Raw genomic sequence first — 26353 nt, 5'->3', positions numbered from 1 at the left:
TTTGTCAAAACATGTTTATTAGCTTGGCTTCTTTGATGTGTGGTAATATTAAACAATATCAACAAGTAAAATTAAATAAAATCACAAACAAAAAAGAGAATTTTTTGAGTAGACTATATCAATAAAGTAGCCCTTCAGATTGTTTTATTCATTGTGGTAGCATTTGCTCACAAAAACTTTGGAGACCCCTGCTGTAGACATTGTATACTGTATACTTCTATTTACTGTAGTAAACTATAGTGAAATAGATACATATTAGTGTTTTTGTACTTATATATATATACATATATATTATTTACTACTTAGTAATTTCTATCTATCTTTCTACCTATCTGTCTGTCTAGACTGATACTGTAGATGTCAAACACAGTGTATTTACTGTATTAACTCTCTTATTCACATTAATCTTATTCAGACACTTTACAATTCCATTCAATGCAATAGATTTGCTGGTTTTCAATCATATTTTTTATTAAAAAATGCATTAAAATATTGATTGTCTTTCAAAAACTTACAAGCAAATTTTAGAAGTAATATATACATTAACATCAATAAAGAAGCTGACAAAAATACTCACAAGGTCTGTAATTGACACCTGTTTGAATGGTTAACACAAAACTCTGTGAATGTTTGCATTCATTGACTTTATCATCTATTCAAAACACTCAAATTTGTGTTTAACCAACATTTTGTATTTTACAGTAAGGTCCCATCTAACATGCAATGCCAATTAAAATTCAGCTAATATTACTGGAAACGGTTTACAACATATTGCCTATATTGACACTGAACACATGAATTTATTAGACAATGATTTTTTTAATTGACAAAAACATTGCTCTGCATATAAAATTAGCTCCAAGTTTACTATATTATTGTTATATTAAATGAAAAAATATAATCCTCTACTTAAAACCGTCTATCTATAAGTTATGTGTTTGCTGCTTCCTATGTCTCTCTCGACATACATCTCAGGAAATGTTTATTGAGTTTCTGACCTCAAACATTAATCCAAAATCACTGAAAACATACCCACTGCCATCCACTAAAACTAACTCTGGCTTTAAAAAACAATGATTGTTTTTGTAAAATGACATAATAAGAAACTTGACCTTGAGTTGTTTTCTTTTAATGCATTCATATGAAAAGAAAGGCGTCCTGCTTTATTAAATCTGTAATACTGTTAGGATGATTGTGATTTGTTAATGCGAAATCATTATATTTTTAATTATATACCAGCAGATCCAAATCTCTATGTCTGCTTCAATTACGTGGCTGGGAGTTGAATTCTTGGCAGATGTTGTGAATTATTTTTGGCACATACTTGTAGAGGTTGTCAAACTCATCCACAAAGAAAGAGTGCTCTCGATCAGGGTCAGTAGCGATGTATTCAAGCTCATCCTGTGCGGCCCAGGCTATACCGATGGAGTAGGCAACCACACCTGATTCATGACACAGAATGTAAAGAAACTCATGAGCAAACTTTCAGTGTTCTGAAATAAGATTCATTGGTGAAGTCGGTCACGTTCCTGGCTTAACATCATATTTTTCAAGAAATCAGCGCCCAGTCACTTTAAAGATTAGAGTTAGTGCTATGTTTGACTGTTGGAAAAGCAGTTTAATAAATAAATCAACCAGAAGCTAACCAGGAACGTGACCTACTGAATCTAATGGAGTTTTGACAGCTGTTGCTCTTACCTTTACGCTGTACCGCCAGCGCCGGGGCCCGCACATCATCATAAGAGCGTCCGTCTGTAATGACGATCATGATCTTGCGTTTGTTGGGTTTGGATTTGCTGAAGAGTTTATCATCAGCGTACGTTATAGCCGCTCCTGTACTGGTTCCTCCGCTCCAGTAGTTTATACGCTTGATAGCGTTGAGCAGCTCGGCTTTGTTGTCGTACTGTCCGAAAGCAAACTCCAACCTCTGTTCGTATGTGTACTGTACGACTCCTACACGTGTGTCCGTGTCCGAGATCTCAAACTCTCGCGTGACGTTTGCCACGAACTGCAGGACGGTGCGGAAGTTTCCGGTTCCGACGCTGCTGGAGCCGTCGATGACGAAAGCGATGTCGTTGGCATTGAGGCAAGTCTTACTGCACACCAGGCGCTCTGTGTCACACACTCGCTTCACCAGAGGATGAACGGCTTTACGCAAAGCAAACCAGCTTGCTATAGGGAGGGAGTAGAAGCCATTGGTCCTGCACACAGCCTATGGTCAAAAATAAGAATAACAATTTCCTCTGTTCCCTAATCACAAAGTAAAACTGTACAACTCTAAGTTCAGAAACATTTCTGATGTGTTTTTATAGGTGCACAGATAAATTTGTGTGAACAATTTCTTTAATTTTATACAAAAGATATTAGATATAACAACTATTACTATGAATAGGGGTATAATGCAATGCTCAATATGGGTGATCTGGCAATGAAAGTCCCTTCTTCCAGTTAAAAGAACTGATCATTAATGTATAAAGACTTCTCTGGAGAGGGGGTCTATACATAGTCGTGCGAGGTGCTTGCCAATTGTTGATTAATTGTGATTTAAGAGATATCTGTCTTTACCCATTCAAATAGATAGGACTTTAGTCTTGCATGACTGAAATAGCTGCCTGGAGGCATTACAAACATGGCCGCCGAGCGGCATGACTTCTCTAAAAGGACTTTGGTTATATCTTGGGTTCTCAAAGTAAAGTCAGGGGACTACTGGTGTTCTGCAATCCATAGCCAGGAGGTCCATGAAATAATATGCTATAAATTATAAAATTGTGCTGTATTAGCAAAATAAATAAATAAATGATGTATGGGGACTTCAAGAAAACCCCTCTCTTCAACCAAGGCACAATGAACCCTAATGCTACCGCTGATTTGATAAAATATTTCAAGATAAATTTTAATGTATATGTTACATAAGTGGTATTAGTTTGATTCAAGTTAAAATGTATTTATTACTATAAAACAGATCTGAAGTATTATAAGGGGCCCTCAAAAATATTTCCTGTACGGAGTCCCTGGCCCCCCCAAAATTTGAGAACCCCTGTGTTATACAACAGTAATGTTGTATTGTAAAATGTGGTTAGTTGTGATAAAAAACTAAATCTCACAGTGATGTTAGACTTTATATTACTGCTCATATGTGGATGTTGGCATGTGTTTGGAACTGAACTTTATGAGCACTACAGAGTGAAAGGAAAGCCGTGAAATTTGACCTCAGGCTGGAGTCATACATCAAAATGTTATCATTTATCTTGTTCTATCATTGCTCTGTGCGCACAGTGTGGCCCTGTTTACACCTGATATTAAGATGTGTTTTAGTAGATCAGATCACAAGTGGACAAGAGTGATACATTTCCGTCACACCTGGTGTTTTAATTCGAGCACTTCTGTCCTGATTACTTTGAGGGGATGGTCTATGAACGAGCAAGAGAATGAATATTATGTGAGAGTACCACTGCTTGTGTTGTTAGTAAACATGCTGCACAGAGTTTTGTACATGTATATGTAAGAGCTTCTATATTTCATAGCAACTAATAAAAATAACTTTTAAAAAAAGTATAATAAAGAAATGAAAATTCTGACATCTGGACTGGCCTGGCCCACACCATCTGCCCCTTGGCTATCGTGAGCATTGTTTCAGACTTAGGGCTGCAGAGAGTAAGTGCCGCAAATCGAAAGATCCTGCTGACCTCTGTCTCTATCAGTCTCTTCTTGCCTCCTTCTCCATGGATGTCTCTTCTGCCAAGACCCAATACTATCACTCAAAAATCAACAGCTCACCTGACTCTCGCACTCTCTTTAAGACCTTCTATACTTTTCTTTGTTCACCTTCATCTGACTTAACAGCAGATGATTTTGCTTCGTTCTTTGTGAAGAAAACGAATACTATCAGCAGTCAGTTCTCTGAAACGCTGCTTCTTGCACATGTTCAGACCTCTTCTTCCCCACAATATTTAAAGAGACCCGGATAACCCCGCGGTTGAAGAAACCTACACTCAATCCTGCTATGCTAGATTCTTCCCTTCATTGCCAAGACTCTTGAATGTGTGGTGTTTGACCAGCTCCCTCTTTTTTTACACAAAATAATCTCCTGGATAGCAATCAGTCTGGTTTCAAAAGCGGTCACTCCACTGAGACTGTGCTGCTCTCAGTCATTGAAGCCCTAAGGCAGGCAAGAGCAGCCTCCAAATCTTCTGTGCTGATCTCACTGGATCTATATGCGGATTTTGAAATGGTCAATCACCACATCCTCCTGTCGACCCTCATGGCTATGGGTGTCTCCGACACAGAGCTTCTATGGTTCAAGTCGTACCTCTCAGGTAGGTGACGTCTCCGAACCCCAACGTCTCGATACCGGGGTGCCTCAAGGCTCTGTGCTTGGACCGCTGCTCTTTTCGATATACATGACATCCCTGGGTTCTGTCATTCAAAAACATGGCTTTTCCTACCACTGCTATGCGGACGACACTCAACTCCACTTGTCGTTCCAACCCTGATGATCCCACGGTTTCTGCCCACATCTCAGCATGCCTGAGGGACATCTCAGTCTGGATTAAGGATCACTGTCTCCAGCTTAACCTTGCAAAGACAGAACGGCTTGTCATATAATCTGAACCAAAAATTCAGCACAATCTTTCCTTTCAGCTAGGTTCATTGACCATCACGCCTTCCAGGACAGCCAAAAACCTGGGAGTGGTCATTGATGATCAGCTTAGCTTCACAGAGCATGTTGCCAGCACCGCTCGCTTTTGTAGATTCATCCTCTACAATATTAGGAAAATTAGACCTTTCCTAAATGAGCATGCCACGCAGGTCCTAGTCCAAGCTCTTGTCCTGTCCAGGCTGGACTACTGCAATGCACTACTGACTGGACGTCCAGCCTGCAGAATCAAACCCCTACAGATGATTCAGAACGCAGCGGCAAGAGTGGTCTTCAATGAGCCAAAGAGGGCGCACGTCACTCCTCTCTTTGTCAAGTTACACTGCATCAAATGTAAAGCTCTACTCCTGGCCTTTAAAACCACCACTGGGTCAGTACCCCCTTACCTTCGCTTGCTTATACAGCCTTATGTACCCTCTCGATCCCTGCGCTCTGTCACCGAGCGACGGCTTGTGGTGCCATCTCAAAAAGGGAAAAAAACATTAACGCATACCTTCTCTGGAGCTGTTCCACAACCGTGGAATGATCTGATGGTAGCAACACAATCTGCTGACTCTCTAGCTGTCTTTAAAAATCGGTTAAAAACCCATCTCTTCCGCCAACACCTCACTTACTAATATAAGACTTACTATGTTTCTCTATTTTTCCTTTTTCTTTATCTATACATTCTTAAAAAATAAAAATGACTAACCAACCCTTGGCTATGTATACTGTGTTGGACTTGATGAGACTATTTCCAGTGTACTTATGTGTTGCTGTTCTTATGTTTTTATAATTGCTTCTATTGTTTACCTAAAGCATCTACTAAATGGCTAAATGTAAATGTATAAGGTTTATTAGCATCACATGCATACCTTGTCGACAAAGTTGGCCTCAACCACGTTTTGTTTTTCATTTTCATCTGGACCTTCAATGGTGACAAAAAAGATGTTAATGCCAGATTCTCTGGCCAGACGCGACGCCTCCTCCACTTTGTCAGTGGGCCAGCCGTCCACCAGGACCACAGCCACGTTTGGCGCTCCACCTCTGTTCCCATTAGCGTCACTGAAGAACTGTTTGTTGATGTAGGAGAGGGCCTTCCCTTAAATGAAAACACACAGACGCAGAATCAGTTTAAAACAGCTACAGTTTATTCAGCCTGCTACCCCACAAACAGACAAACATCTAATTCGACTACAGCACTGTTTGAGGTCCAATGCCTGCCATAACTTGGTTTCCTTAAATGTTTCCAGAACAGAAAAAGTGAGCTGAAAGCACTCCTACTGAAAAGCAATTAATGCTGCATTTACAGTACATCCATTTACAGCTAGAGCTTTCTTTAATTCATCATTTTAATTTACAGTTTCAATTTAAACGTTAACAAGTTAAATAGTAATCCGTGCAGTGAACTATTAAGGGCTGTTCATATTTTAACGATAATGATAACTATATAACACCCGGACTACAACTTTTACAGTTGTATACATGTAATTGAATATGCAGTTCTTGTTGCATTTACAGCGGCTATAACCAGCAGATGTCCTCAGCACGCTGCGTATCTCTAAACAGTGAATCTAGTTTATGTAATCTCTCATATTAACTATCGGTGTATTCAATGTAGTATAATAGTCAATTAAGTTGAGTAGTCAATTTCACTGCAACAGCGCTGGATACCTGAGGGGATTTTATGTTACACTTCAAGCAGTCTGATACAGCTTTTAATGAACTCATCTCTGTTAATTATGATAATCATTTCAAGAGTAAACCTAGCTGTTTTCCAGATATCTATTTTCTTTAAACCATCTATGAAATAAGATTGTTTTATGATACAGTGCTGTGTTTTTATGAACCTCACCAAACTTCTCCACAGTGTCATCTGCCAGTTCAAATACGCAAGCACTTAGTTTAAATTCAAATAGATTTGGCTGTCAAAGGTTTATCATTCATCATTCAGAAAACATTCACGCAAAAACTGATCACAACAACATGTTCCTTGTATGTTAGCGCTACTATTCTCTTTAATTTGAACAATATTTAAAGCTATGGTTATAGTTATCGTCCATGTTGTGAATTATCATTTAGTCCCTTCAAAATGCCTTAAAATCATTGAATATTAGTTTTCTACAAGAAGTAGGGGAAAGCGGGGGCGAAAGTAAAATTTTTCAGACAAACTTAATTTTAAAAGATAATGTTATAGACAGAGATATATTTTTGCTGTGGTCAATAACTCACACGTGTGGTCTTTCAATACCACGTAGAATTTAGTAAAAATTTAAAACGACTTCAGTATAATTATACTTTAAACTTAAGTAGTGAATTGTTACTTTCGACCCCACCTGCAGGGACGAAAGTAACACAACAAAACAAGATAGATTTTTTTGTGTTACACTTGTTTTTATTAAATATACATGCCTATGACCTCGACAATGTAACTGCAAACATATTTTGTAATTTATCTTTGTAAAAAATAATTAAATTACATTTTCATTTTAAATTTCAGTTTTATCAAATGTTTCAAAAGCAACCAACAGTTTGAACACTATGTAAATGAAATTGCATCAAAGTAGAATAATATCAATTAATCAACATATACAACAGTATTAACAGCGGGACAAAAGTAACAAGTGTTACTTTTGTCCCAACAGGATCTCCTCACATTTAAACCCAATTTACTTTTATTTTGAAAAACTCAAAGAAGTCAAACTTCAGGATGTGTTAGAGCACTAAATAACATGTAGGTTGATCAGTACTCTATCACATGAAACCAGAAACACAATGTGTTATAAGAAAAAAATGACCACTTATCATGATTGAAAGCACCTTCCTGGATCTACACGTGGAAAGCGGTGAGTAAATAACGCGATATTTGTCAGATCTGTCAGGGGTTATGTGCGTAAGATGCTGTCATAGTTTGGGATACAAATGTCATCAGGGCTCGAGAAAATCACTTTTCGTCCCACATAAATTTTCCCCCGGTTCTCCCCTACTGTAAATGTTTTTCAAAGCAGTTTTGGAATAACTTTGAAACAACTGGTGTTAAATTGATTATAAGCAGATGTGCAGTACAAGGTCAAGTGTTTACCACAGTAACCACAGCTAGCGTTCATTATATTAACTACTTGTTCCACACAAAATGTCATACTTGGAGTAGATTTTGTGTTCGTGTTCAGACATTCAGACCGTATATTATTGTATTTCAAACCTGTCACTATAATTTTTGTCAATAAATGTTTTGCTTGAACACTGTGTTTCCTTTCAAAGAAATGTCACCGATTTTAAAATGTATGGATTTATAAGTGTGACTTGAGCGTTCAAATACTTTGTGGGGCCAGTGTTTTCCCTAAGGGATTTCTGAGCTTGACTTGTCATAAATCACATACAGGACATGAAGGGCTGTGATACTGTTTAAACATCATTCAAACAGATTACATTGTATCCTCAGGACATCTTACTATTCATGGCTCTGTTAGAGATGACAGCTGCTGTTTTACAGAATTCCTCTGTTACATTAGAGCGACACACAGACTCTATCTATAACACAAACCATAAAACCAATGTAAAACCTAATATCTAGGTTGGATAAACCTCAGGCATTTGGTCAGCTTACACAAATCTCCACAGATGGCATTCAAGGCCTTTCATTTCGTGCAGTTCTCAGCTCAGATTTAGATCTTATATGTACAAACTGAGAACAATTCAGTGCTTTCTCTGTATAAGATCAGTGCTGATTGCAGTGCTGTACTGTGATTCACTCACCTACATTAGAAACGCCGCCCTTTTGGACTATTTTGTTGATGGCTGGTTTCAGGTCTTTGGAGTTGGAAAATTGTTTCAGGCTGAATTCTGTGACTGCATCATCCCTAGATCAAACAATTCACACAAGTGACAAAAAAAAAACAATTACTGGTGTTTACTGACAATTGCAACAAGTTCATATTACATCGTAAGGATATTTTGTACGTCTTAAGGTGAAACACATCAATCTGGTGCTTTTTCAAAGCATACATATGGTACATAGATATGAATAGTGATGATACAGCAAACAATAACAAACAACACATGGTAACAAGCAAAACCTGGGTGTGGTCCAAGACCAATCCCAAAGATTGGTATCTAGGCCCATTAAGGCATTTTTAAACTGATTGGAATCAGAGTTATTGAGTCCAATCCTTTATTTATCTGCAGGGAAAGCAGTGCAACAGTCACTCAAAATGTCTGCAGTGCAAACATTTCACAAGACGTGGCAAGTATTTAATACTGCCAGTAACACAACTCAAACTAAAACACTTCTGAGAAAACAATGAGTTCTCTCATGTACAGTCACGCTGTGGTAGGTTTGCGGCTGTAGTGTTTTGCCCTCTCTTGTACACCGAAAAAAAAGATTCATTCAATTCACCCAACTTTCAAGGTAAGTGTCTGCAATCAATTTATTTATGCTACATTTAAACAAAAGTTTTTTATTTTATTTTATTTTTTTGTTTAAAAGTAGCCTAAATACATTGATTGCAACCGCTTACCTTAAAAAATTTAGGAAAATTGAATGAATCATTTTTTTCAGTGTACAACGGAGCTTAACTATGACCAGCTCTCACTGAAAAAAAAATATTCAATCAATTTACTCATTTTTTTTAAGGTAAGTGGTCGCAATCAATTTCTTTAAGCTACATTTAAACAAAACAAAAAAACTCCGGTTTAAATGTAGCTTAAATAAATTGATTGCGACCACTTACCTTAAAAAATTAAGTAAATTGACTGAATCATTTTTTTTAAGTGCTCTAGAGACACAGCACATATGCTGATTTACACATAATGTGCTTTAAAAGAATGTTGGCGAGCTATACGTTTTATTCAGCACATCTCTTAATCACCAGCTGAGGTCAAACTAAATAATAGAAATTATATTTAGTTAATTTAATTATTTAAGACTTTACAATAAGGTTGTATTTAGGGAGCTCAGATGCAAGAGCCACTAAACATCACCTCCATCAAAAATGATATATGTTCTCTGAGTGTATTATGTTGGGTATAATTCCGCTTATTCAGAAATTATTCAGAAATACCACTTTGTTGGCAAATTCACTAAACGCCACATAGATTATTCCTCTAAGTCCTCTAAGTGCACAGATGATGAATTCGATGAACGACGATGCGCAAAACACCCATGGATCACCTTAATGTTCATTAAGGGATCTAATAATACACTTTTAAAATCAAAAGTTATAACGTTAATGCATATAGAGGGTTTTCACGACGCATCATCAGAGCGGTGGTCGCCATATTGGAGGCACTCCGCATCACAACAGAGCACAGGGACTGAAGTATATCCCGAACGTCGTCAAGGAAAATGGTTAATTATTGCCGTGTTTGAGGTTGTATCATTAGGAAAGTTTGAGAAAAACATTTGGAATATTATCGACCTCCAAAAGTTACTAAAAACCAGGAAAAGGAGTGCAAGAAATTATCAGAGGCGGTGCTTGTCGCTGGCAAAGCTCAGGAAAAAGAGTAGTAATGTATTAGAAATATGATTGAAGTACATAAGGTAGAAAACAAGTATGCTTCTACTTGTTGTGCTTTATTTAAAGATTATTTAATATGTACTTTTAGTGTTTGCACAAAATGTACTTAAACTAAACTAAAATTTGTGCTGCAATGCCTTAATGCCAGTGTGCTTAATTGCTCATAACAAATTTTCTATTGTAATGATAATAATATTTTTTATAGTAAATTGTAAAAACATTATTGCTTTTATTGTTTTACTGTGTGCTTATTTTACTGTAAAGCACTTTGGTAGGACACTGGTTATTTTAAATTTGCTGTATAAATAAAGCTGACATTGACATAAGGGCTCGGCATGGAAACCAGGTAGTTTACTATATCGCAACTGAAGGAAGAATCGCCGGGTCGTCACGGATCCAAGAAGAGGGAGCTAATTTGTAGGGATCTGCACCACCTATAAGTTGTAATTTCTCAAAATATCGTGCCTTTTCTTGTGGTCCAAGTCCTTTCTTATATGCCTTTGCATCTTGGACGCATTTTCTGTTGTTTAAACATGTTTACATTCACTTAAAATATCCAAAGTGCACAATACTCCATTGTACTTCGTTCAGTTCTTTACACAGAGTGCCTCCACAATGGCCGCGCATCCGGGTTACCGCCCAGAAAGTGACGGTTCGAGTCGGTGAAAACCCTCTATATGTTGAATTGCTTTTAATAACCTTAAATAAACTCAAAAGTGTGAAAGAGACTCACACTTTCACAGGTTCTCAGACACACTCCTGTAGCAAGTAAATTATTACTCCTATTTAGCAGTAAATTATTGTAAATATGTTAATGTTTATACGTCTCCAAAAGTTTTACATGCTGTCAATGTGTTGATTGTATGTATCATTGTCTATCTAAACATACATAAAATATACTAGAGCTACACTTTACAGTTATAAATACTAATTAGTAGGGTTGGGTATCGTTTGAATTTGAACGATTCCGATTCCAATTCCTTGTTTCGATTACGGTTCCTATCGATTCTCGATTCCGATTCTTTTAAGAGGCAGGGTCAAATTTTTTTAGTATATTTTAAATGAGCTAGCTAACCAATGGTCTTTCTGAAGGAAATAGTCTGACCTTCTCCATCAATTTAAATTTTATAAACTTTTTTACAGGGTACACTTTCCTCAAGAGAGATTTATTTTTGAAAACCTCATGAAAACACATTTACACATGAGTGTATGATGCCGCTGCAGGTACTTGAACATGTTACTGTGCTCCCATTGATGGGCTAACTTACATTCGCACTCTTAGCTCGTAAATTGTCTATGAAAAAATACATGGGCTAATTTATTAGCTCAATGTTGGCGCAAGGCATTATTTTCAGGGCTCGCAAAATCGCTAGCCTGACGTCACGGGGCTATTGCAAATTCCTGTCGGGTTACCAAAATGCATCTTCGCTCTGCCCGTCGGGCTATCATAGGAAAAATATTTTAATGTTTTTGCATTCTCTCAGATTTTGTTAGGTAGTATGTACGCCGTCGTCTTGTCAGTCATTACTATCCTCACGTAACAAGAAGTGAAACTGAAAGCATAATTAAACCCATTATTTCTTTTGTGTTCACGTCTGAGATGCGCGCTCCTCTGCATCCCGGGTCCGCTCTTCACAAGTACGCACTTGTTCTTGTGCTCAGCAAAAAGCGCGAACTCAAGTAATTTAAAAATAATAAGTCCTTTTGTTTTCAGAGACTAACATTGTTTTAGCGTTTCTTTTTTCTACCAGGGATTTCGAAATTTAGCGAGCCCTCATTGTATATGTATTGTTTTACTTACTTGATAAGGACTGCAGTGCAGTCACTGCGGTGCCAAGCTGTGGGTCATAGACAGAGGAAGAGGCAGCGGAGGACGGTCAGCGCAGCGCGTCAAAGACGGGGCACACATTTATTTCTACTCATTGAACGAGGTGCTTTATTACGTTCGACGTGCACCCTCCTATGCACGAAACAGACGCTTCTTCATTGGTGTTCAGCGGTTTCTTTTTCCGGTCGGCGGACTGTGAATCGAAACTAGAAATCGAAATTTAAACTTTTGAACGATTCTGGGAAAATCGCAAAGCTAGTCCCGGTTCCAATCGATTCTCGATTCCCAAACCTACTAATAAGGTTATATTTGTTTTATAAGAATATTAATTAGGAATATTTTTATCAAATGTACAAAACATTTTTTATGAAAAAATATTTGTTTAAGCCAGGGACACATTATTACCCATACTGAATGATGCCCATCATGGGTCCAACAACACCAACATTCATGACCTGAGAGACCTCCACGAGAAAGTCTTTCTGAATCTTAAAGCGTCGTTTCCCAATGCTCCAGCTGCCATCCATAAGAAACGCCACATCAACTTTACAATCTACAAAATGACCAAAGGAACACATCTCAGGATACATATGTAACCGTGGTTCCCGGATAATGCTATGGGAGTCCTTTGCTTGATTCCGTCTGAGGCACATATGTGAAATCAGTCCAATGGTAAGCTGATACGTCATAGGTGAGTGACATAGGAACAAGAAAGCTATAAAAACGCATCTGGCGAAGTATGGAAGCGAGACTTTCTCAGGGAACCATGGTAACATGTGTAGCCTGAAACATTCTCTTTCGAGGGAACTTGTGCAATGGCGCCGAAGCTACACTATGGGAACGATGTACCAAAGCACCATGCTACTAAGTGCCTGTCTTTGTGTAGTCATCGTGCACAGATAAGACAAGCACCTGGGCCCCAGATGTAGCAGCCACATCTAACTCATAGAACCAAACAAATGTGAGCAGAGAGGACCATCCTGCTGCATAACAAACATCCTGAACTAAAGCCAGCATGCCCTTAAGTCTGCCCAGAATAGAATAAGCTCTGAAGACTATCAGTGAAGAAGTTGTTTGGTTGCCGGAAGACCTTTCTGGCCGAAAGCCTGCAAGACAATGGACCTCAGATAAAAAACGGCTTAACCATCTCAGGAGCAAATTCAAGCAAAAAAGAAGATAATTCTGCATTAAATGTTTCTACAAAAACTCCAAAACTAAACCACTCGGGCAGTTAACTGGGTCATACAGTTGTTCACTGCACCAAGAAGTGAAGACTCTCCACTTTTAGGCATAAGCCTTCTGCGTGGAGGGAGCTCTGGGGTAAAGAAAGGTCTCCACAACCTTGGCTGGGGATGAAAAATTGCACTGCCTGCCATAGAGAGAAGGTCTCTCGTCACAGGTTTTTCCCAAGGTGAAGTGTCGAGGAGAGACACCAAGTCCAAGAACCATATCCAGTTCGGCCAAAATAGGGCCACCAGCAAAAGGCTAACCCTGTTGCGTTGGACCCTCTCCAGAACTCTCAGGAGCAGAGTGATCGTAAAAAATGAATGGCTCCTGCCTTGACAGGATGTCTTCTCCCTGATTCCCGACATCCAGGAATGTATGCTACACTGCTTTAGGTCATGGGCCCAACGGCCTTCCATATCCGCTCCCCAGCCTGTGAGGGATGCATCTATTGCAAAGCATAACGCGATGACCCTCACATCATATTTCATACTTCTTTGTGTTCCATTACCCGTGCATGACCGATGCCCCCTATGGTGGATAACACGCTGTTAAACCGGGGCGGCTGACTGCAAAACATTGTAGCCTTTTTCTATAATCTGCAAGACCTACTAAAACACATTTGGCAAATGTTTCAACGCTGCCAGAAAGTCTATAAGAGGGACCTGCCTCACGGCCTCTGATATACTGCATGAATTTTGCCGTTCCCCTGAATCAAACTTGCAGGATCCAACCTGGCTAATGTATATATCGTCTCCCTCTTTGGATGCGCTTTTATAGCTTCCTGGTTCCTACGTCACCTGCCTATGACGTATCATCTCACCATTGGACTGATTTCACATATTTGAAAGGGATCAAAGACAGTCTTGAAGTAAACTCTATGATTATATTAAGCTGTGACAGTCTTATAAGAACATAAAGGAATTTTACTTGGATCTCCTTCAGAGATGATATCGGGAGCTCTGGCTGGTGTGTTCTGCTCTGGAATTCTGAACCCTGGAGATGGGAAGATGTACAGTTTACAAATTAGTTAAAGCCTGTGGGACATACTTGTGCTTAGAGGGTTACATGACTCAGTCTAGTGCAATCTGCAAAATGTTTATCTCTTCTTGAAAAAACGAGAGCAATCATTTCTTTCAATTCTAAAACAAATATATCTGATTCTAAAAACTGACTGGATGTTTGAGTTCGGTGTAAAAATGCCAACAAACACACATCTGTGATCACGCATTTTGTGAGATGCTGCTACATTGCTTGGCAGCAACAAACAATGAGAGTTTGTATTGTGCGTCATGAGTCTTTGTGCTCTGAATCTGCCCACTGTTCTTGAGAAAAATGCTCTGTATGTTTAAGCTGTCCTGCAGAGTGACTAATGTTTTGATAGCTGTGATTTCTGACAAGATACAGATACAAATCATCTGTCTAAGAAACACTGCTCAAGACCAGCTCACGTTCATCTTAGACCTGATCATCACCATTATTAGCTACAAGCCCCTCAGTCCCACTACAGGGACTGCATTACTTAATATAAAATACATTTAGGAACAAAACTTCCTACGGAGGGTTCTTTCTACTATGGATGAATAGTTTTGACCTTCACATCACTCATATGCCAATGTTGTCTCAGTCTTGTCTTACAACTAGATTACAACTAAATTGGCAGTGCATTGTGGATGTAAAGCTTCCTGCTCCAAATGCACTTGACTTATTTCTAATTTGGTTACTGTTGTGCTGAGTTAGAAATGATCATAGGGATTGTTTTACAAATGTCAACAAAATTAAAGTACTTATAGGTTCTTGTTTATATATACTGTATATACATAAAGTGTAAGTGTTGGGCTAATTAATGCTTGAGTAGAGTATCCTTCCCGAGTCCATCCATAGCAAACAGCAAGCAAAAACTGTTTACCATGTATTAAGATTATATATGCATGTAAAAATGTAATATAGACATTGATCTATCTAGCCACACAAGTCTATGATCACTCCAGACCAAAACAGAAAGATCCCTCACCCGACTCAAATGGGTTTAATGCAGGGTCCCATGATTCAGTAGGAGTCTCTGTGAAAACCATAACATGTCAATTATTATGACATACACTACAGAAGCAATAAATCCAAAATATGAGCCTGTTTGGTTTATAGGGTGTTTGTGTGTGTGAATGTCTGGCAAAGATTTTAGAAACATGCCTGTGCTGCAACAATAAATTAACAGAACTTTACACTGCAGTTCAAAAGTGTTGGGTCACTTAATAATAATAATCTCATCAAAATTATACAATAGCACAAATGTAATTAAATGAATTATGTTGTAACAAAAAATAAAAATATTTCAATATTATATTGTATCATCTTCAGTGTAGTCATGCTTTTTCGAGAATTTGCCAAACCACTCTTGTCATTTTATCAAGCAGTTGAGGTCTCAACCTGCGATTATTTTTTTAAAACTGTATCGAATAAGTTCTATTCTTACATCTATTCTTGACTGCCTTTTCTTCATTATTCAGTCCAATTCACCCATTTTTAAAACTTTCATATGATTTTATATGATGAAAGAAATGAAATATGTATATGTTGGAACACTTACGTTTTTCTCTTAATTTAATAATTTAAACTACAAAGATTTTCAAGATTATGAGAAACATTTCAGAGACCCTTAACCTTTGAACTAGTGTATATTTCCTTACACTTATACTGTGTTCAAGACATACATTTTATCAGTATGTGCATTTCCTTTCAAATCAGTCCCTTTGGCATTGCTGGCGCCATGTTCTACCAGTGGGGCTACCGAAACATGCACAATCACGCTTTTATTGTATCCACAGGCATGCTGTATGTATCCCTCAAATATGTATTTTTGTTATTATCCTGATCTATACTTTCCCCAGTTGCTATGTAACAGTGACAAAATACAATCCTTGGACTTGATTTCACCTCCTCAAACATATAGCCATGTAGAAATGAGATCTCTGGGTTTTCATAAACATTGTGCATGTGGTTTTGAATACCTCTGTTGTGGATTGTCTCTAACAGAGCCTTGCTGTCATCTGACCCAGGAGCTGGAAAACAGAAATCAGGTAAAAATTCAGCTTTTTTCCAGAAAGACTTTATTTCAGAGATACTTCAGTTACACAATAACCAGACATGAGATACCCTGTACTTTTGAAGAATATACGCTTAGGACCCTGGCAAATAGAAATAAATGAATCCAGACAGTTTCTGTAATTTGTTCGGTAAATTTTACTTCTCATCAAGCAAAATTCCCCACAAAGTTCAATTTTTTACTCACTCAATGTTGTGTTGATGTAATGACACTAATAAGGGGTGGTTTCCCAGACAGGGATTAGTTTAAACCAAGACTAGGCCTTAGTTTAATTAGGAAATATAACTAGTTTTAGCAAACATGCCTTACTAAAAACATTACTTGTGTGCATTTTGAGGCAATACAAAGGGCACTGATGTATTTAAAGATATGTCAGTGCAAGTTGTTTTCAGTTTTGACAGCTCTAACATTTATTTTAGTCTAGGACTGGTGTAATCCCTGTCCGAGAAACCGCCCCTAAGGGTTTACTTATGAGAGCCTAAATAAGCGTCTGATCTTTCAGAAAATGGCAATAAGAACTGGGAAGTGGTTATTGTGCTGTCTGTGCAGAAATGGGAATTCCAATGGGCACTTTTGCAGTCTTAATCAGAGCAAATTTCTTTACAAAAACGAGAACACCAGAGAAAGCATCTTTTCAAAGTCTTACTGCTGGTGTATTTCTGGATGTAGTTGTTATCACACTCCATCAGACGGCTACGAACACTGCTTCAGCTGTTTGAGTCACCACCACGCTGCAAGCAACATCTATGGATGGAAAAGTTGCTTTCTGCAATAATATGTCCATCGGAAGGTTGCAGTCACAACCCGACCTAACCCATTACAATCTGCTGGTGGCGAAAGCAAAGGGGTTTGCCTGTAACTTTACTGTGTAAGTGGTGGTGTGGGCCAAGGTATGCAAGGCACCAAAAGGTTAGTTCTGATCCAGCACAGTTCCAGGAACTACACTCAGCAAACATAGCCCAAGGTGCTTTCCGTTGGATGTGGTCTCCATAGTTTTCTTTTCTCTGTAAGAGAAAAGAGCACTTCTCCGGCACATTTTTTATGGCTGCTCAGCTGGTAGTTTTATTTAAACAGAAAAGGTCGCTGTAGCTAACGTTTCTAACTACATTCCTTTCACCCCTTGAGCATAAGAAGAGACTTGTCGCACTGTGAAGGTTGCAACAAGGCTGAGTATGTTGTGAGGTGGTTTAGTCTTTAGTATAGGGACCAATAGTATTACTACATCAACACAACGTTGAAGTGAGTGACAGATATGGAATGTCTTGAATGTGAACTTAACTTCCATTCTGTGATGTCACAACATTAAATCTCACACGCATCTCTTTTTATTTTCATAGGTTTGTTATGCCACTGGTATTTTTATTTGTAGCTAAACCAATGTGACTACAAATTTACCATTGGTTTACATTGGTTATTACAAATGATAATTAATCCCCAACAAAACTAATTTAATAAGTTAATTTCCATAAGGGACATGTATGACAAATTAACCCTTTTTTATTTCATTTTATTGGTTCTTAAACTATTAAGTATTATACAGTTTCTTGAACCATCTCTATCCTAATTTCCCTTTCAATGGAACTCACATTGTGTTGACGTAGTGATGCTCTGAGAACGCCACCAGGCGTGAGTGCATCTGAATGTATATAACAAATTCAACTAATGGTGGGGTGTACCGTCACTAGCTGGATGACGCGGGAGCTAGGAAGTGTAAAAGGCGACCTACTAATGTCCTCGCTAGCTTTTTGCAAGAATATGGAAAGATCTTGGGTTTCTGTCTCAAGGCCAGAGGTTGGGTACGGTCGGTTGCCGCATGACATTAACGACAGACGCATGGAACCATGGTTCCTTTTCCAAGAAGGACAGTTTGGGGGCTCAAGGTTGTCGCATCAGGTTTATAATGAATGCATCCCTATAGGGCTGGGGAGTGGTAAGGATAGTTTGTGAAAATTTTCCCATTGGAAAAAGCTGCCTTTGTACACATAGCTGGGGCGACGGAATGTACCCCTTTCGTGTACCTCCATATGCTGTTAGAACCTATGGTGATTGAGACATTTCGGCCTAACCGCAGGTAAAGTGGTTGTTTTACCAGATAGGGGCCGTATGTACGCCAGCAGGGGCACCATGGTCCCCCCTGGCCACATAATCTTAGTCATTTAGTCCAGGGATTGCCAGAAGCTCCCCCTGACCACCTACTCACACAGTAGTCTTCCTCAGTACCGTGGACAGCCTATAGTGCCCCCTGACTGCCTATTCTTCCTCGTTTTATCCAAGAAACACCATCAGACCCCCCTTACTGCCTATTTGCACTGTAGTCTTCCTTCCCCCTGAGAATGCGTCTGAAGTTCCGCTTGCCCCTCGTCTTCGTTAATCGCTTAATTGGCACAAAAGGCATGAAAAGCCGATTTTTTAGGTGGCAGATGGGATAACATTTCACAGGTCCTCGAAAATCGGTACAACCGACCGCCCTCAGGTTGGGGCTCCGGGTTCCGTAGCTCTAGATGCTTCCCAGTGCAAAAACAGCAACGATAGGGCCAGGGCCCCCGAGACAATAAACTATTTTAATCTCATACAGTCAAATCTGACCCCATTTAAATAATCAACCAATAAGGCTGACTGTTACAATTTCCTACACAATCAGACCTAAAATTACTCAAAACCAATTTAAATGATAAAGCTTCACCATAAACTTTCCTTTACATCTAAATAAACACCTTTATTGCCATCTTTGTTAAGTATATAATCTGCTAGTATATAATTCTATATTTAATCAATATTTTTTACAGCTTCATGTAAAGCCACTTTAAAACCTGTATAACCTTCTATAATGTGCATAGAATTAAATGTAGGTAATATAATCACACCGTTTACAGTTAGGTTTGTTTTCTTCTTCTGTTGTCTTGGCTAGGTCCTTGGTTCTGGACAAAAAACAATTTGTTTCATGTATGTTTGTTTCGACAATGAAGCTACTCTGATATAATTTTGATTTCATATTTTTGTTCTGCATATATGCAGTACTACTGTATAATACATTATTTGATCCAGTCTCACCTCTTTCACCTCTGACTTAATTTACATTGTCAAGAACATCTTGGCATGCATTTTTGTTTGAATTATACTTACAGTACTGTCCAAAGTGATTTAGCCAGGGTTCAGATTCTGTGTTATCAGGCCTTGAGTCATGTGCTGCAGGACAAAGCAGTTAGTAGAGCCTATTGCATTATGGAAAGAATCACTATGCGTGCATGTGTTAGCAAAGAAGCCAACCGATCACAAGCTAATGTTATCAGATGGACAGACTTATTTAACCATTATAAGAAGAATTTGTACTGCTTTATAATTAAACACAATCTAAACGTAACTACTTAAATTGATATGACATTCGCTCTGTGTATTAAGTAGATTTGAGATGTTTTTCCATTTACTTCACTGCAGTAAATGAGAAGCTTACCTGTAGAATCACCTGTGGTCACCTTGCCCCATTTATAGCCAATGTTTGGCATAGAGTGGCTACTGTCTGAACACGGAAAGTAAGATCATTTCATCGGGTTAGATTATACAAGCTAATGTAATGGTTTTTACCATGTATATGGACATCTCTTTGGAATCATATTTAGCCCTTGTACATTAATAAAAAGTGTTATAGTGTGTTATTGAATTGGATCATGAAACCTGCACAATGGTTCTGATACCTGTTGGTCTCCTGGTCCCAGACAACAAATCAGGTCGTGTGTTTGCAGGGTGTGTCCAATCTCTTCTTGCAAATGCTGAATAGAGAATGAGAAAATACTTACAATCGATCACGAACAAACATTCACCAAGTGACTTTCAGTTGGGTCATCCATATTCAGAAACATCCCTTCAGATAAACCAATGACCATGGGCTAGTACCGAGGTTGTCAACCCTGGCCTGCAAGATCCAATTTTCTCAAGAGCTTTTAGCTACAACCCTAATAAAACATCTCAACGAGCTAATCAAGGTTTTTAGGGTCTTCTTTTTGGTCTTCATGCGGTGGTGCACAGACCATGCTCCTCCATATGATGTCAAAGTACCACAAGAGCGATTTGAAAACATACAAAGCTGTGTGTACTCAAATCGCTCTTGCTGTACTTTGATGTCATACAACCATCAGCCTGCACTACGCTGCAGGTAGTCAAACTCCTCCTACTAGAATAATACAGACAGGTGAGTGTTATGCAGGTTGGAGCTAAACTGCAAGAAATCTTACAGGTCTGAGTTGAGAACCATGATATTATATGGAACTAATACTCACCTGACTTGCCTTGTTTGGGCTAGCTTTCAGGTTAAAGAGAATCTGTATTTGCATTTAATTTGCTTTACTGTTGCATTACAATAAACCACTGAAAAACTTTTCCTGTAGTAGCAAAACCTTTACTCTATATTTTCCCATCACTAGCACTACAGTATGTCCCAGAAGCTTTCAAGCTGGTAGTTATTTAAAAAAAAACACAATTCGATCAGCAAAAAATAGATAATTTCAAAGCAATCTCAAATCTCCAAATATAGCTGCAAAGCAGCGATGCCGGGGTCAAGCTAAAAAGGGCACAGAATAAAGTATCAGTGATGACCGTCATGATTTAAGATTTAATAAATTTTCAGTAGATTAAGGAAAAAAACAATTTTTCAAATCTTGAGTGCTGTGCAGAAACAATGGGTTTTGCCTCAGATCATGTTTGTGATGACACCTAGATATAGCTTCAACTGACTTGACCACTAGAGGGCACTGCACCAACACAATAGATGGTGCCTCGGGTCATGATTGTGATGACACCCACCAAATTTGATATACATACGATTAAGCAATGTTGAGATATAGCCTCAAATGACTTGACCACTGGGAGCACGGAACCGAAACAATAGATGGCACCTCAGGTCATGAATGTGATGAAACCCACCAAATTGGTGTACATACGAATAAGCGATGTGGAGATATGGCCTCAAATGACTTGACCACTAAGTGGCACTGCACCGAAACAATAGATGATGCCTCAGGTCATGATTGTGATGACACCCACCAAATTTGATATACATACGATTAAGCAATGTTGAGATATAGCCTCAAATTACTTGACCACTACGGGGCACTGCACCAAAACAATAGATGGTGCCTCAGGTCATGATTGTGATGACACCCACCAAATTTGATATACATATGATTAAGCAATGTTGAGATGTAGCCTCAAATGACTTGACCACTGGGAGCACGGCACCGAAACAATAGATGGTGCCTCAGGTCATGATTGTGATGACACCCACCAAATTTGATATACATACGATTAAGCAATGTTGAGATATAGCCTCAAATGACTTGACCACTGGGGGCACTGCACCGAAACTATAGATGGTGCCTCAGGTCATGATTGTGTACATACGATAAAGCGATCTGGTGATAAAGCCTCAAAACTCTTAACCACTAGGGGGCACTGAAAAGTTTACAAGGGCTTTCAAAAAATGTCACTGATGAACTACTGTAGGTGGTGCTGTAACAAAACATTCCATACACCCTCAGTTCATGACATTTACAAGTTGTGAAACATTCACCTATTCATACAGTGTCAGGCACACAAGAGCCATCCAGCTCATCGGGAGCATTTGGGGTTAGATGTCTCACTCATGGACACCTCAACACTTAGTCAGGTGGAGTTGGGGTTTGAACCACCAACTTCCGATTTGTAGACAACTTACACTAACCACTGAACCACTGCCAATACACACATCAATGTGCAAAACCTTTGCGAAGATATAGCCTCAAATCCATTTCAGCGTGCTCGTGCTACGTATTATACATACGGGTCAGCAGTTATAACCAAAAATGTAAGTGAAAATTTAAATGTAAGTGAAAATTTGGACTGTTGGTGGCGCTATTGGGTTTGACATAGACACTCCAAATTTGATGTGGGGACTATTTGGAATGTCCTCTTTGAGTGTGCCAAATTTCATAACTTTCCGACAAAAAAAAGGTAAAATTCAATATGACCGACCCCCAAAATGACAGACCGAAAACCTTTTGGTATCGTTTGACTTTAAATAATAATTTAAATAATTTTAGACTCAAGTTTGCAGTAGTTATAAGCAAAAATAGACATTTTTCAAATCTCATGAACAATAGGTGGCGCTGTGACGAAACTGGGCACGCACCCTCAGGTCGTGACTGCCATCAAAACTACCAAGTGTCGTGTGAATACGCTTAACTTTGGCGAAGTATACGGAAACGGATTAGCGAATCAACACGAATTCCATAACTTTTTGCCATGAATGTCTCTAGATGCTACACACCCATTCTTTACGCAAATTGGACAAAAGCTCTAGGACGAGTTCAAAAAAGGTTTTACAAACAATTCAAAATATCGAAATAATTAGCATAACGGAAATGACGTCATATGGTGCAATCGAATCGGCATGAGCCAAGGAATCAGAAGAAACAAGCATTGCGTTTCTATGACGTACGGATCCGCAGTTATAACCAAAAATGTAAGTAAAAATTTGGACTGTTGGTTGCGCTATTGGGTTCGACATAGACTTTCCAAATTTGGTGTGGTGACTATTGCGAATGTCCTCTATGAGTGTGCCAAATTTCATAACTTTCCTACATACGGTTCTATGGGCTGCCATAGACGCAATGGCGGAAGAAGAAGATTAATAGATAATAATAATAATAAGAAAACTAACAATCCCAATAGGGGTCTCGCCCATTCTGGGCTTGACCCCTGATTACATTTTTAAAATGTTAGAATTGTAGTCTTAAAACATTTGGCTACATTCATGATGGACACTTTTTAATTTATATACAAGTTAATCCACACAAGTTGATGCATACACAGGTTGGGGCCATTTGGTATCTCTAATTCACCTAACCTGCAAGTGCTTGGCCTGTTGGAGGAAACAGGAGTACCAAGAGTAAACCCACACGGACACAGAGAGAACATGCACACTCCACACAGAAAGCCCACCTGACCTAGCCAGGGCCCGAACCGGCGACCTTCTTGCTGTGAGTCAACAGTGCTACCCACTGAGCCCATGACTCTTTTCTACTTGTAATATGGTTTATGTAGTCAAGGTTGCACAAAGATCAACGTTCACATTACTTTTAATACATTTAGATAGACCGATAGATAGATTGATGGTACTTATACAATTTTGATTTGTTTATAATTAATATTGTGATTTGTGAAAACCCCACAAGGGCATTGCTTTATCTGTTGCTCCAAAGGTTATGAAAAGATGAGAGTTTACTTTGTCCAGGAGAAATTTAGCTAAGAATGTATGTGCCTGGCAGAGGTACTAAATAAGCTTCAGATAGAGAGTTTACTAAATAAATAAAAATATGATCATAAGCCCAGTTTTATGCTCATTGTGTACATTGCGGTTAATTCTGGCCTTTTAATAATTCCCTGAATATTAAAATCCTCGAAAGGCGGTAGATTTAGGAAAACTTTGCAATGACCTTTCCAGCTTTGCTCAGACACACTCCGTCAGTTTAAGTCTAAACTAAAGACTCATTTACTTAACCAAGCTTTTACCTAATTCATTGCCTAAACATTTTTATGCTACAATAGTTGGCTTGACCTGAACCAAACGCACACATCCATTTGATTGTATTTTTATTGTAACTTTTACACTATAAGTGAGTGGCCTCTACACTAATATCATATCCATGTTTCATCCTCAGGTTCCAAGGAATACCAAAGGTGGCAGCCTTTAGAACCTTTCTTCCTCAGAGAGTTTACACTTCCTCATCATGGCCGAACCCGCAAACTCTGCATAGACAGGTGCAGAAGGAGAGCGATAGCACTCGTGCCCCCCCCCCCTTGTTGCAGAAACTGGGGGTCGGGTTGGCGTGCTGTAAAACCTCAAAAGAAACCCAATCTGAGGGCAGTCATTTAAGCTGAAAAGAGGTTTAAAAAGCAGCCCTGATGAGAGTGCTACAGGGCTGTAAAAGGGGCCTTGCCCTCCGGGGAAGTGCGGGATTTCTCCAAGGGTTGCTTCCCTTGAAAACATTTATGACAGGGTGGGAAAACATAATAGGGGTTATGCACAATAAGGTTCGGCTACAGGATTCAGTTCACTCAGTTCCCCCCAGATTCGAAGGGTTGCTGAGTACAACTATATGGTCAGAGCAGTCCCTAATTTTAGAGCAGGAAGTGAACAAGCACGGATGCCTCCTGCTCGTGTCACTTCCATTTTCACAGAAGTGAACAAAATGAGGCTAGGTCAATCACACACCTTTTGCACATGTGACCCCTGCAGTGGGGCTCAAAACTAAGACTTTTTCCCCAAGGGGCAACCCTTTTAGCATGTTCAGTATTACGCGGTAAAGTCTACATGCCCTACGAATATGGAAAGATGTTGTGTTTCTGTTGCATGGTCCGAAGTTAGGTGCAGTCTGTTGGCGCATGACGTTAACGACAGATGCTTCTCTCTCAGGCTGGGGGTCGGTTATGGAAGGCTGTCAGCCCAGTGCTTGTGGAGCAGCCACCACCAGTCATGGTACTTAAACTCGCTGGAGTTCTTAGCAGTGTTCAGAGCGCTAAAGCACTTTCTCCCAGCCCTGAGGAGCCACCATGTGCTTGTCTGGTCAGACAAGTCTGAAACAACAGTCTCTTACATAAATCATCAGGGGAAACACTATTTCTCACTTTTTCGTTATTTCTTTTCAGATAGTATATCAAACAGGTAAAGCACACAACCTAATCCTTACTCAAAACTTGTGTACACAAAGTGAAACCTGACGTGAGATTTGATCGTAGCCACCACCGCTCCTGTCCATATTGATAAAGTCTTAAGTTGAAACAACGGTACGCAAAGTTTTCTGTCGTATGCTCATTTGACAAATAAGGACCATTAATGCAAATAATGCAAAATTGTGAGAAGTGCTTTAAAAAATATCTTTGAATAAAAAAGTGCTGGTTAATCAAATAAGGTTGTTGATGACTTTACAAAATTGTATCTTTTTTTGTAGCAACTATGATGTTATGGCATAATGATTACTATTGGCAAAACCATAGTTTCACTAGAGCAATCATAGTTTAATCATGGCTTTTGTAGCACAACCACAGTTATTTTGTGGTAAGCATAGTTTAAATATAATAACCATGTTTCTATGGTATTGACTGTAGTAAAACCATGGTCATAAGAGAAGAAGGTTGAGAAACCAGCAAGCTATCACTGCACAACACAAAATACTGTACTATACATACTGCAATGCTGGTCTTCTCAAAGGAGACTCACACAACACATAATATTGATCTTTTAAATCCATTCAGTTCTAGCTTTGACTCTAGATGCCTACATAGATGGTGGATCAGGTGTATAGTTTATACTGTACAGTATGTATCATCAGCACACAGACAGGCGTCATCTGTAGATACTTACCGGGATTAGACTGTGCCGTATGCTGTGGTGTCTGCACACGACTGTAAACTGCACAATGATGGGAAAGAGAGAGAGAAGAAACCTAAATTAATGTCTGCAGTGCAACTGTTTCAACTGAATAAACAAATGACGTTCACCTGAACCAAAAGACACCTGAGGCTGTCTGTGCACCACAACGTTTGTTTCTGCTCTCTGTACACCTGTGTTTTGACACAACTTATCTCATGAAATTACTTTTTTGGTATAAAGGAAGCAGGGCTACCCATGCGTACTGTTTTCCACAGGCAATGGTTTCTGATGTTAACAAAGAACTTTGCAACATCCTGATCATGAACTCAATGAAAGCTGCTATGGAGTCAAGACCTTCTGCATCAGTCTAAAGGTCTGGCTACGCAAGAACAGTTTAGTGTCGATCTAGCTGGTTGATAAGTAAATCAATGACAGCGCTCTGATGGGGGCAATTCCATTGCACGAATGAATGAGGGTTTAAAAATTTATAGCAGATAAAATTTGAAAATTACATGAATATAATGAAGCCTCGCCACTAAAGTTCATGACATGAAGAAAAGTAACCCGGTCACGCAGAGGACTGTTTCCATGCATTCAAGGTCACCCATATCTTAAAAAGTAAAAATAAAAGAAACATGCAGTT

The 26353-nt window shown here is 38.9% G+C and overlaps 1 protein-coding gene across 6 annotated transcripts in view; it reads right to left on the bottom strand.

Moving 5' to 3' along the window:
- Positions 1 to 440: 440 nt before the first annotated feature.
- vit (vitrin) overlaps positions 441 to 26353 on the bottom strand; it is a 66458-nt gene continuing 40545 nt past the window's right edge. For 2 of the 6 annotated variants that reach the window (XM_073872867.1, XM_073872866.1), the window contains 12 exons: positions 25702 to 25749; positions 20000 to 20074; positions 19759 to 19824; positions 19431 to 19493; positions 16213 to 16263; positions 15219 to 15266; positions 14135 to 14200; positions 12386 to 12533; positions 8393 to 8496; positions 5512 to 5738; positions 1699 to 2212; positions 441 to 1442 (listed from right to left, as the gene is read on the bottom strand). In XM_073872867.1, coding sequence (XP_073728968.1) covers positions 1264 to 1442; positions 1699 to 2212; positions 5512 to 5738; positions 8393 to 8496; positions 12386 to 12533; positions 14135 to 14200; positions 15219 to 15266; positions 16213 to 16263; positions 19431 to 19493; positions 19759 to 19824; positions 20000 to 20074; positions 25702 to 25749 — 1589 coding nt within the window. In that variant the 3' untranslated portion in view covers positions 441 to 1263. The remainder of the gene's footprint in view (positions 1443 to 1698; positions 2213 to 5511; positions 5739 to 8392; positions 8497 to 12385; positions 12534 to 14134; positions 14201 to 15218; positions 15267 to 16212; positions 16264 to 19430; positions 19494 to 19758; positions 19825 to 19999; positions 20075 to 25701; positions 25750 to 26353) is intronic. The other 4 variants (XM_073872865.1, XM_073872869.1, XM_073872868.1 and 1 more) reach the window with 3 other exon arrangements.

The sequence above is a fragment of the Misgurnus anguillicaudatus genome, chromosome 11, assembly GCF_027580225.2.
Source record: "Misgurnus anguillicaudatus chromosome 11, ASM2758022v2, whole genome shotgun sequence".
NCBI classification, from domain to species: domain Eukaryota; kingdom Metazoa; phylum Chordata; class Actinopteri; order Cypriniformes; family Cobitidae; genus Misgurnus; species Misgurnus anguillicaudatus.
This window is presented reverse-complemented; position numbering and strand designations above follow the sequence as displayed.